At 41.3% G+C, this 12226-nt stretch overlaps 1 protein-coding gene across 1 annotated transcript in view; it reads left to right on the forward strand.

The window, feature by feature from the left end:
- The window catches only part of LOC105207162, a 36732-nt gene that overhangs the window by 6475 nt on the left and 18031 nt on the right, over positions 1-12226 (forward strand). The window contains exon 2 of the mRNA XM_011176600.3: positions 245-2329. Within this exon, the coding sequence (XP_011174902.2) occupies positions 1055-2329 (1275 nt within the window). The 5' untranslated portion in view covers positions 245-1054. The remainder of the gene's footprint in view (positions 1-244; positions 2330-12226) is intronic.

Consider the following 12226-nt stretch of genomic DNA (forward strand, 5'->3'; position numbering starts at 1 on the left):
TTAACTTATGAAAGTTGGGAAGGTATGTAAATTTTGAAGAATACTGATGGCTTCTAAAGTACGTCTTAAAAGATGAAGATATGCACGAGATGTACTACAAGATATAATACTCTTGCAAAGAATGTTTTCTAGACGTTAAGGAATGTGTATACTCAAACACTGCGTACATACGTCCTTGTTACGTCAATGCTCGTCGAAATTTTCAACACTCCTCGATCATTTGTCGGCTGCAACTTTATTTCAGGAAGATCTGAGTCAGCCCACGAGGAGTCGTCCGCTGGCGACGAGGGGAGAATCGTGCCAAGTTCCGGTACCGCGCTCTTCCTACGTTTCGTTTCGAATCTGTGACGTTATCCTAGGCCGCCCTACGGGGATAGCGTCCGTTTGTGACCCACCGACTGTGATTTCAACGCGTGACGCCACTGCCAAAAAGGAAACAAATTAGCGTCGATCGCGAACTTGCGACTTCGTCTCCGCTTCCTACGCCTTCCAATCTGTTCGTCGAAGACGAGTGTGTCTTCCACGTTGTACCAGAAACGCACGATACGATTTTTGCCGTCGTTCTGCTTCGACATACCTATGTCTTCCTACGAGTTCCAATGCCCCTGACCGGCGAAGCAAAAGCACCTTTGACTTCCTTGAATTTCTTTTGAAGTACGCTTGGAGCATACGAGGGAAGAACAGACGATCAAGACATTGCGATATCGAGTGCTCCGAGAATGTTCCTTGACCAAGTCGTGAAAGCGATTCGTTGACTGTATCACGTTATCCGCATTCGACGGCAAACACCGCAAAACGGAGGTGCCTCGCCATCGGCCGAACGGATTCGAAACATCATCGTTCGAGCAGCCACCTGTTCGGGCAGCATCTTTACAAAGAAGCATTTTATTCGTTCGCCACGGGATTACGATAGGACGACGCCGTGACGACCGTCGAGAGGCGCATCATCGAGCCGGCCGCGTGTGATGCGGCGCACGCAAGGCTGCTGCTGCTATCGTCGTTGTCGTCTCGCCGCGTCTGCTTGCGCGACCGCCTCGTCGCAATAACGGCGAAGATGTTCGGGAAAGTGCCGCCATCGAACACGCCGGATCCGCCTAATAATAACGGCGGCCAAGCGTCAGCCAAGTCGTGCACCAGGCCGACGACGACAGGCACGGCGTCGTGTCTGCCGTGCTTCTCGGTGGAGGAGACGCCGACAGTGAGCGCCGACGACAAGGTGAGACCTTGGCGATCGACGAAGGACATCGCCGACGATTCGTCCACCATGATCTCCGAGGCACCCAGTAATTCTTTGCAACCACTCACCAGCTTGATGGACGATACTTTAGTCGCGGTGGAGATCCCTAGACCCTGCAGGACGACCGATGAAACAACGACGACCTGCGCGCCCGTTTGTTCCAAGACTCCAATCAAGTATTCGCCCAAAGAAGGATCGTTGCAGGTCGGCAGGAATCACAACGCGATGCAAAAGTGTCCTCCCGGTCAAAACTGCTCGAAGACCGGTGTCGGCAGATCGCGACGACCGCAGTCTGCCTCGACCGCGAGAAATCTCAACGTCGAGTCGTGCGCGAGAGACTATACGAAAACCGTAAAAAAGATTATTGCCGTTAATCGAGAGTCCGCGAGCAGCGGCAAGGAGCATCAGACGACGTGTAACGAACAGCAGTCCAAGTGCTTACAGGGCTACGCCTCGAGTACGCTTGCTGCCAAATTATCCTCCGAGATGATCCACCACATATCGCTGCCGGGCGGAAAGAGGTCCAGTAACGAGGACCTCTTGACGGACCCGTGCGCGAATTATTTCCCAACGTCGAATGGCGCGCCTAGCGTGCCGGTTGTGAGCGAGCAGTTGCACGCGCACCAGAAACCGGCGATCGATGTTAAAGACGGCGCCGGCGATTCCGCGATCACCACCGCGTCCTGCGAGAATGACATCTGCGACAACGATTTCGCCACCTCGACGCCGTCCAAGGACTGGACGTTGAGGAGGGTCAGCGACGCGTTGCAGCAGAGCTGCGCGTCCTGGCTGCCGCAGGATCTGCCCACGGAACTGCAGTCGTCCACCTCGCCGAGGAGCTACAAGGAGCTCAAGGAGAAGTGTCGCGAGTCTCTTTGGCGGCCCACGGAGATGGAGAGTGGTGCGGTGCACGGATTGACGGTGTGCTCGGGCGAGACGTTTCAAGATTCGGGTTCGAAGAGGCGCACCGGGGCGTCCTGTCAGGCACTCAGGCACGCCGTCGCCTCGTTGAACCGCCTGGACGACTTCTACATGGAGAAGATCGGCGCGGGCTTCTTCTCGGAGGTTTGCTTCTTCTCGGAGGTTTACAAGGTAAGACGATAGTTTGATCGAAGGAAAGTACGTTAGAGATAACGATTTCTTCGGACTTGATAAATTTTATTGTATCCAGATCAATGTTTGAGTCAATAGGTATGATTAATAATAATAGTGTTATTTTCGTCAAATAATAGATGTTTGAATGAAGCATTTTTATTCAAATAAATGTTTCGTATATGTTGTTTTAATGAAACAACTTTCAATCGAATGAACAGAAATATTAATTCCGATGAAATTTTTTTCTCCGTGTGCTACGATAAAAATATTTTACACGGAAAAAACGGTTTTGCTGAAGTATAAAAATATTTACCTAGATATAGATATAGATCAGAAAGTAATTTTGCTGGATCAAAATAATTTATATTGGACAATTGAACACGACGAACAAGACTCTAAAATCTTTTCGACGTTCTAGCAATTAATTTGACTGTCCTACGGAATTATTTTCATAGCTGAAGAAAATTGTTCTTTCCGGCGTAAAAACAGGAATTAATGATCGATTTCGTACTAAAGAAATACTAAGCGCAGTTTGGATGAAATGTTTCTGTTTGCACATGAGATAATTGTAAAGCGCATTATCTCGCGCGTAATAAATACGTTGTTTATAATTAAATAATTGATATAATAAGCGATTTTTGCTTCGCCGAATGGCAGAATGAAAATTCCAACGATCAATGCCGCTATCGAGTTTGCCATCAGATACTCTCGAGATACATATTTGATCGCGTTAGAGGAGGCTCGTTAGAAAGTTTTTCTCCCGTATGGCAATGTGCTTCCTCTCAATTCTCGCCATTGTTCACGAACAACAATCGCGAATTCGAAACGGACGCTCGCCGTATCTCGCCGTGTGGAATGCGCTATCTTTGTAGATTAATATCTCGATGGAGATTAGATACGGCTGCCCGCCGGCACGAACGCGTAGCCTCGTGAAATTAATTCTACTCGTAATCACGCGGTTACTCGTCGGTAACGAGCGATCACAAGACGGTTCTTTATTTTTTTTTGTCTCGGCGCGGTTTTCCGGGAATGCTTGCCGCGTCAAACCCTCGTGTAATCTGTCAGGAGAGATCCGCCTTTTCCTTGGCCTTTAAGCCATTAGATTTTATCGATTACTCCCCGCGAAGCGGAGGAAGCTGCGGAGGAAGATATTTTTCATTCACGTTTCAGTGATGATTTCGAGTCACGAGCGATATGTAACTTCACGAAGAGCTAACACGCTAAAGATAACAATTATCGCATAAATAGCGAAAGGTGAAAATGAAGCGTTAGGAAGTATTTTAACGCAAAACATATAAAGCAATTTACTTTATATCTACCACGTTCACGCCGCGAAATTCTGCACCAATTTGCTGTCACAAAAAATGCGGAGCCATAATAATACGGCGTGAAATTTTTCATTGGCAAGGCGGCAGTTCTACGCTTAGAGCGTTCCAAGTTACTGCTACGAGATCTTTTGACAACTGAAAATACTTGGAGCGGAACGGACTATACTATATTTGCACGATATGCGCAGCACCTTGCTATAAATGCACTTTTCTAAAAAATTTCGTGGCCGCGCGCACTGTACATACGAGACGTTTACGTTTGTAAATGCAGAAGCGACGTCGCAACTAAAGAATAGTGTCACGGTGGCTTACGTAAATCATTGTGTTCATGCGTCGCGAGTAGGAGCGTGTAATTAACGTAGGGTCTCATCCTTGACTCCATTTTTCTCGACTGATATCAGGAGTCCGTTAAAATTATCCGCTTTAATGGACGGACCTTTCTCGAATTGCTCAAATATCTATTTAGGACAGGAGTTATATATGGAAATAAGAAACGTGCGTTTGACGTAAAAAGATATTTTTGTCAAGGTTATGACAGTTATATTCCCAAATGAAAGTGATGAAAGTTTATATGAACAAATTAAATTCTCGAAATAATCCTTCAACGGAATAAAACGTGCAATATACATACATGTCGAAGTAATAGCTGCAACTAGAGATTGTAGCAATTAGTATTAGCAAGCGGAAGTCTCGTAAGCCTCGAAATGGACGTAAATAAATTATATCGCTTTATCTATCGCGCTATTATCGTAACGGTGAATGGAGACGGACATGTTGATTCGAGATAAAGTCGTGTAGCAATTTTGCGCAAATCGATCGAAATTCGCTGTTGAGCGCGCGACGCGTTCCCGCGGAGAGATTTATGCACAAGTCTCTCCTTCTCTCTTTTTCTCTCTCTTCTCTTTATCGATCCAACTACACCGCGTGCAAGTGGTAAAAGTGGCCGGAAAGCTGCCCCAGTTCCGCGATATTCATTCCGCACAGTCTGCAATTTTGCGCATTTGCCGGCCCGCAATCGCGGCAGATGCACCCGGCCGAGATGACGGCTGTGTGTGCTGGCTGGACTACCTACCTACCTACCTACCTATCTACCTACCTACCTACCTACACCACAAGTCAGCCGAGCGATCCGGGACCTTGAGAAGTATGCCGCGGCTTCTCCGGCGTGGATAGGCGCGTTATAAATAGGTCAACAGGAAATTGAGCACGCTCCGTGTAGTGACTGCGGTGATTCCTCCGGCGCAGCGGTGCGCAAATCTCGGACTTGGCACGATCGCGGTAGCCCTTCGGACGCACTTCTCCTTGCAAGTGGTTTTTGGAGCACCGGGCGCTCTTCTTTTTTATTTTTATTAATGCTTCCTCTACACGTTCTAAATATTCGCGCCCGAAAGTCGGCATTAAACTGGATTACATTGATTTTAACGCAGCTAAATGAGTCTGACTTTCACGAGCTTCAATTTTCGAGCTCCGTGGAATAATTTCAACGTGCTCTTTCTCTCATCTTTCCTTCCTCCATTGCCTCTGGCAAGGATAATATTTTTCTGTTCCGCCAGATGTTGGATAGCGCACCTCTGCTTGAGCGCATTAGCGAGACCCTCGTTTAAAAATAAACTCGTGCTTCTCGATGTTATCGTGGACAGAATCGATCCTGTCGTTTGTGCCGTAGGTCAAATTCTACTTGCAATCTCCTTTCGAATGTGACTAATATTATTAATCGGAAGGATGATTAATGGTTAGGTGAGTCAGAGACTGTCACATTTCGCTGATATAATTGCTCTCGATTTATTATACTGGCAGGTGGCACGCATAGGCTTCGTAGACAATTCCAAACTAAACAAGCATTAAAATTTGATAAGAGTGTCATATCGAAGAATTTTTTAAATCTGTTAAATCTTTAATTAATTTATAAAATATTATGAAATCGAGAAACTAAAATCTCATATTAAATGAAAATAATGTAGTTAGAAACTGTAGTAATTACAATTTGGAGATTTAAATTTAGTTGATCAAAATAATATGAAGAAAAAGAACGAGTCTGCATTGATTTTTTCTTATCTGAATTATATGTTTATTATTGAGATCTGTTTCATATCACGGGAAATTTTTGTAGAAAGGAAATTGCGAGAAGAAATTTCGAAAGAATATTATTATATAGTTATAATAAAATGAAAACATTTCGGAAAACTTTGAAAGTTAATCGCAGCCGAGATAGGGTCACTGGGGACCAGAGGTCATACATTCTTGGCACGATAGGGCAATCACTGTGCCAAGAATTTTGAGCAAGTACATCAATTTTCTAGCCGAGCACGCGGTCGCATGCTCTTTAATCGCCAGCTGCGAGCAAACTTGCTTATAAAATCCGAACAGTTTGTTTAATACCAAGTGTAAAAGTAAAATTATCGCCAAAATCAGAATTAGAATTAATGAAATTGATGAAATGTAAAAAGGTTATAATTGGAAAAAAGTGCTCACTTATATATAAATTTATATATATATATATATCTTCTCTCTCTCAATAAAATATAACACATCGATGAAAATAGGATTTTAGTAAGCCTTCACGGAATGAGACACACAGAAGAAACGATTTTGTTAAAGTTTCTAAAAATTTAGCTAGATACAGATCTGAAAATAATTTTGTTAGCTTATTAAAACAATTATGATGATCATTCAAATATGATGTGCAATGCTACAAAAGTTTTTACATTTTAGCAACTAGTTTAAGCGTTCTGCATAATTATTTTAACAAAATTATTTTCAGATTTGTATCCAGTTAAAGTTTTAGATAGGTTAGTAAAACTGTTCTTTCCGTGCAGAATTTGAAAATTTATACATCTATTCAAATATATACAGCATACGAATCGTGATAAAAATGTTCCGTACTGTTGTTTATTCAAAATATTATAAATATTAAATATACGAAATAAAACCTTCACGATACCTTGACGGAAAGAACGGTTTTGCTGAAAAATTTAAAAATTTAGCTAGATCTGAAAATAATTTTGACGAATTATCCAAATAATTACGAAATATGTAGAATGTTCATGTATAATGAGCAATACTGCAAAATGTTTTAATATTCTAGCAACTAGCTTGAGCGTTCTACATAATTACTTTGATCTAACAAAATTGTTTTCAGACCTGGGCACGTATTATGCATTTGTTCGGAATCGATTCCGATCGGAATTATTCCGTTTTCCCTAGAAAACACAATAGAAATTTAGGGGAAAACGGAATAATTCCGATCGGAATCGATTCCGAACAAATGCGTAATACGTGCCCTGTATCTATAATTAAATTTTTAAATACTTTAGCAAAATTTTTTTTTCCATGTATATATCTCTATTCGCCTGTTCAAGTTAATCGATTGAGTTGTCATTTCGTTTAAGAAAGATACAGCGATTTCTCGTTCCAAAAATTATGAAGTTCTAGTGTTTGGGATAAATTCACATAAGTTGTTCTGAGTAAATTATTGTAGGTGAAAATTGCAAAGTAGTTTCTAGATATTTTGTTTCATTCATTAATCAAAATTTGAAGCTTTTAAACTTTGCAAACAATTGTAATCGCACGTTTACGATTACATTTAGTTAGCATTAACTTTTATACTATATTTTAAGCAACAACAAGAAATATCTATTAAAAGTTGTATTAATAATGAAAGTTTTTTTAGGATATGTTATATTAACATTAGAGATTATGTAAAATCAATATTTAACGAAACGGGTTATTTTTTATTATTTTGTTATACAAACTCTTCGATTGTAAAATTTGAACAAAAAAACGTGATAAGTTGACATTGACAAATTGCACATTTTAACGATCGCCAAGATGGCCAAGGTTGGTGATAAGCCGGCGACGATTAACAACGGTAAACGATAATAAATGCTGCACTTGTTGAGCTAGTTTTATTGACGACGATATAGATAATCTATAACTAATTTTTAAATTACTTCCGTTTACTGCTCAGGCACAGATTTATTCTAACTCAGTTTACCGTTTCAAAATTATTTCAAAAGCTTGAAAGAAGACAAGTCTGTCCGTAGCGTAACAAAAAAAATATCACGAACTGGCAAAATTCACGGAGGACAAGACAGGGACAAGAGGAAAGGATCAAGCGAAAAGATACAGGGGATCTATTTTTAAACCTCCGAGCTTCCATATGCATAGTCGTGTCTCCGTGTATCGCGACGAATCATAATACGCGTATCACGACGAATGAGAAGTCCGAGTCTGAATCTCTTCAGTCGAGAATCGAGCCAAGTTTGCATGGCACATGTTAGAGTAGCTTGCAGATGCTAGATATATCAACACTTCTCATCCAGACGAATTTGTAAACTGTAACGCTACTCTGGATGTTGCCAAATGTAATTTTGATCTTAATTTTGACTTTATAATATATAAAAAGATTATATTGTTTTTGTGCAATATGTAGACATTGTTGAAAGGTTATTTTTATTTTTATATCAATAACATATATTCTTTGGGATATTTTAAATCGATCTCTCTCTCTCTTTTTTTTTTTTTTTTTTTTTTAATCAAAAAATCGAGTAAGCTTTATCGTAGCTTAAATTTTTTCCAATATATTTTGGTAATATTTTGATAGATCTTGAATTTAGACTTGGCTTAAAATAAATTGAAAATGTGCCAAAATTAAGTTTCCCCTATTTGCGTCTTCGGAGCATTCGTGGGCGAAGAATTTTTATTTATTTCTTGTAACTCTTAACAAATGCCATCATTGAGTTGATCTGGTACGAACAAGGCATTCCGTGTGTAAAACGTGATATATCGCCTAGGTGGGTGTAGCCTCTTGCCGATCGGTTAGCAGGCCGATTTGCAATACAAAGCCGCATATTGTACATTACAGCAGCGTGTGACCGTTCCAAGTTTCGTGTCGCATCGAAGGACGCGATTCAGTGAAACGAACGGTCCGCCTTTCTTATCTTTTCCCATTAACCGCGATGCTCGCATGAATATTGCATAAGGTGCATCCGAGGCGCACATTCCGCGTCGGCGTCGCTTATCGCGCGCCGTATTTCGGTGCCGGGGATCGTCTCGAGCAATTGCACATTACGCAACCGACCGTTCCGTTGCGAAACTGTCGTTGTTGCGAGGAAACGAGGTGGTGCCTCCTCGCTCGAACGGGGCTCTCGCGAGAGGCCTTCCTCGAAGAAACGAGTCTCTTACGAGATGTTCTCAGCAATCCACGTCGGAGGAGGAGCTCGCTTCCTCTCGTTTGTTCTCCGCCGTCCATTCCACCTACACGCCGCGTTCTCATCCTCCCTGCTGCTGGCTCAAATCCTTTGATGCGGGTCGCCCGCAGACTCGATAGAATTTCCCTTCACCGGGGCCTCTTCTGTCCGGTATCGCTCACCGTTCATGTGTTCAATTACGGCTCTCATTCTGTCCGGCCACTTGATGGAAAAAAGACAGTAATCATCATCACGAAATTAGGACTTGTCTATTTCTATGAATCGTATCGGCCCGTGTGTATCAATCTCGTGTGACTCTTCGCTTCAACGTTCAGCTGAAACTTCCAGCGTTTACTTCTGCAACTATTACCGTGAGATATTTTTTTTTTTTTTTTATTAAATGCTTCGAAGCAGCTTGCTTTCAGAACATAATCAATTTTCTCACTGCGGAAAAGATCAATTTAAAATTCGTCGAGAAATCAGCCTCTAGGAGGAAGCGACACTTCGCTCTCGCGCACACCTCGTGTACGAATGTCCCCATCATGATTTCGCGCCGGCGGCGCATTAATCCTCGATCGGGCGAAAGTCGACGCGAGGAGAAGATCGGAAGGAATTCTCTATAATCGCGCTCACCACCGTCGCGGACGAATCGCCGCGTCCGTCGCGTCGTCACCGCGGAATGCAATTATTATCCACGTCGGTGTAATCCCGCTGAGCTTTTACAAGCGGTATGCGCGAGCGACAACGAGCGCGGATCCCGCTGTCCGTAGTGAAAACGCGGTGAATTATCGATAATGACACGCATAATGGTTATGGCGCGCGATTATATTGGCAATGCTCGGGAGTCGGCGGACGTGGAGGAGCCCGGCTGAGAATGAACGCTCCACCGATGATTGCACGTGATGATCGGACCGCGGTTCTCGGACATCGCGTGGACGTCGCGATGATTCGATATGCGAGTGTCTCGCGCAAGTAACAGGCGAAAGTCAGCACGCTGGATGCAGCGCGATCGAAGATAGAGTACCTCGTAATCTGGTTAACCACTCGGTAATATTTCCTATCGAATTTGCAAACGGCCGTATCTCATTTATTCCTGCTACCGTCTGCAAATGCGCAGAATTATAATTGGAATTTGTATAATTTATTTGTTTACTTTGTGCGTTTAAATATCATCGACAAATTCGCACATGCAAAACAGAGAAAATACAAAATCGAGTAATCGAAATAGTAGAGCCTTTCAGCGGAATACATTGAGAAAATAAGTTGTTAAATTGACTGAATTTTCCAACTTGATCTTTCTTCAAATATATAAAATAAAAGAGTATTTAAGGTTTGATGATATTGAATAAGAGCTAGGTTTTCATAATCAACGAATCGTCTTTACTTCTTATCTATCTTTAAATATTAATCTTTTAATATAATTAAATAAAATTTTCAGAGAATTGTAAACTTTATAAAAAAAAATAAATAAATAAAGAAAGAAATATTTTTCCCTATCTTGATAGGCGAGTAAGATGTTGAAAATTTTAGTCAAATTAACAACTTTTTTCCTTAGTCTACAAATATGATTAATATAGATATTTTGTTATGCAAAATCAATTTTTTACGTGGAAAAATCTCAACTAGTTTGAAAAATATAATTATCTGATTTTAAAATATAGATTACCTACGCGTGAGATTACGCACGACGTAAAACGGCACGGTGGCGTTGAAATTGTAGCAATTTCGACTTTATAGCGAATCGTCGAAGCAACGGTTTTCTAAGAGCGCCATTCGTGCCATTTGCCTGACCGTTCGCCGCGTTCGCTATACGTAATCGCCGCTATGAAAATCACGATACAGTTCGCGTTCTCCTAATTTCTTGCCTTATAATTAATTTGAAACACCTTGTGAAACCGTGAGTAAACGGAAAGTAGAAACTTCCTGAAAAGAAGCGTTATTTAATTAGTTCCATAGGGAAGCGAGATCGATCGATAATACAATTATTTTTATCCGCAATCACTAATATATTACCATCATTAATCTTGCAAATTACACCTTTTAAATTTTGTTTTTGCCATATTTAGATTTAACGTATCTCATTGTCAGAAAATATTTCCCTTGATTTTTAGAAAGAAAAAGATACAGTTTTAAATATATTGTTAAAAAAAAAAAAAATATCTGGATTAACCGCGTGAACCATCAAACGCGTCTTACGGTAACTTTCGATAGAATTAATTAGCAGTTATAATTGGAATTAAATTTTATGTTTACTAGGTACTTCGTAACCATGTGGAGCGGAAACTTAGTAAATGTCGTATTTCACGGAAACGACTATATTAATTGCAAACTCGCGCGTTCTTGTTAATTATAATTGACAACAGGTAGACATTCCGGATGTTTTAATTACGTAAAATGAAATTTCATCGACCGTGACTAAAAATTAACTGGCAATTAAAACATAAATCAATAAAAGTAAACGAAGAGAGAATCATATTTCTCTCGATCTCTTGTCGCGTGGACTAGAGAAAAATAATAAATTGAATTTGTGAAAAACATTTTAAGTTCTCTTTCGAAATCTAATTTTTACTTGAGAAAAGTCTACGTGAAAAGAAATCTTCTCTTTTTTATATTTATAACCTTCAATGTAATATGAACCGTCATATTGCATAATTATATAAATAAAAGTAAAGCGAGAAAAATGTTAGCTGTATTATTGCGCTTCGTGCAATTTCTTATTCCTCCTTCGTAACTTTCGTTTCCATGCAAAACTATGCGCATTAATCAGAAGATTTTTACCGCGCGAAATATTGAAACAGTCCGTATCGTATGAATTTTAAATAAATAATTCGAGAACGGTTAACGGTGTTTCGACTTCGACGAGAAGCGCGCGCCGGCCGATGAACGGAGAGAGAGAGAGAGAGAGAGATTCGGCTGGCATCACCTGGCCGTTCGCGTTCAGAACGTCGGAAACGACGACCTTGCTTGTGACTCAAGAGTTCGCAGGCAACACCGGCATTTCCTTCCCCCCTCACGCGAGCGAGAATATGCTGGAAGTAAATGAGAAAGCCGGTCACGGCGCGCTGGCCATGGAGTACGAACACTCTCTAATGAGTCTCGCTCGGTCGTTCGCTCGTTTGCCTTCCCCGCGATTCGATTCGTTACCGTTCCCACCTGTGCGACACGTGCGTGTCGGCTCGCATACTTCCGCAGCCAAGGCTGCAAATCGCATCGCGAAGGCGTTCGCGTCTGCGATTCGTAAAAACTACTCTGCATTCTTAAAGAGAAAAGGTTTACTTGCTCTTCCGATTTCCCCATACGTCTAATCCCCGATTTGCAAAAAACCATCTGAATAAAAAAAAATTTTTTTTTTTTTTAATTTAATCTTACCTTTATGA

Source organism: Solenopsis invicta, chromosome 15 (genome assembly GCF_016802725.1).
Source record: "Solenopsis invicta isolate M01_SB chromosome 15, UNIL_Sinv_3.0, whole genome shotgun sequence".
Lineage (NCBI taxonomy): Eukaryota > Metazoa > Arthropoda > Insecta > Hymenoptera > Formicidae > Solenopsis > Solenopsis invicta.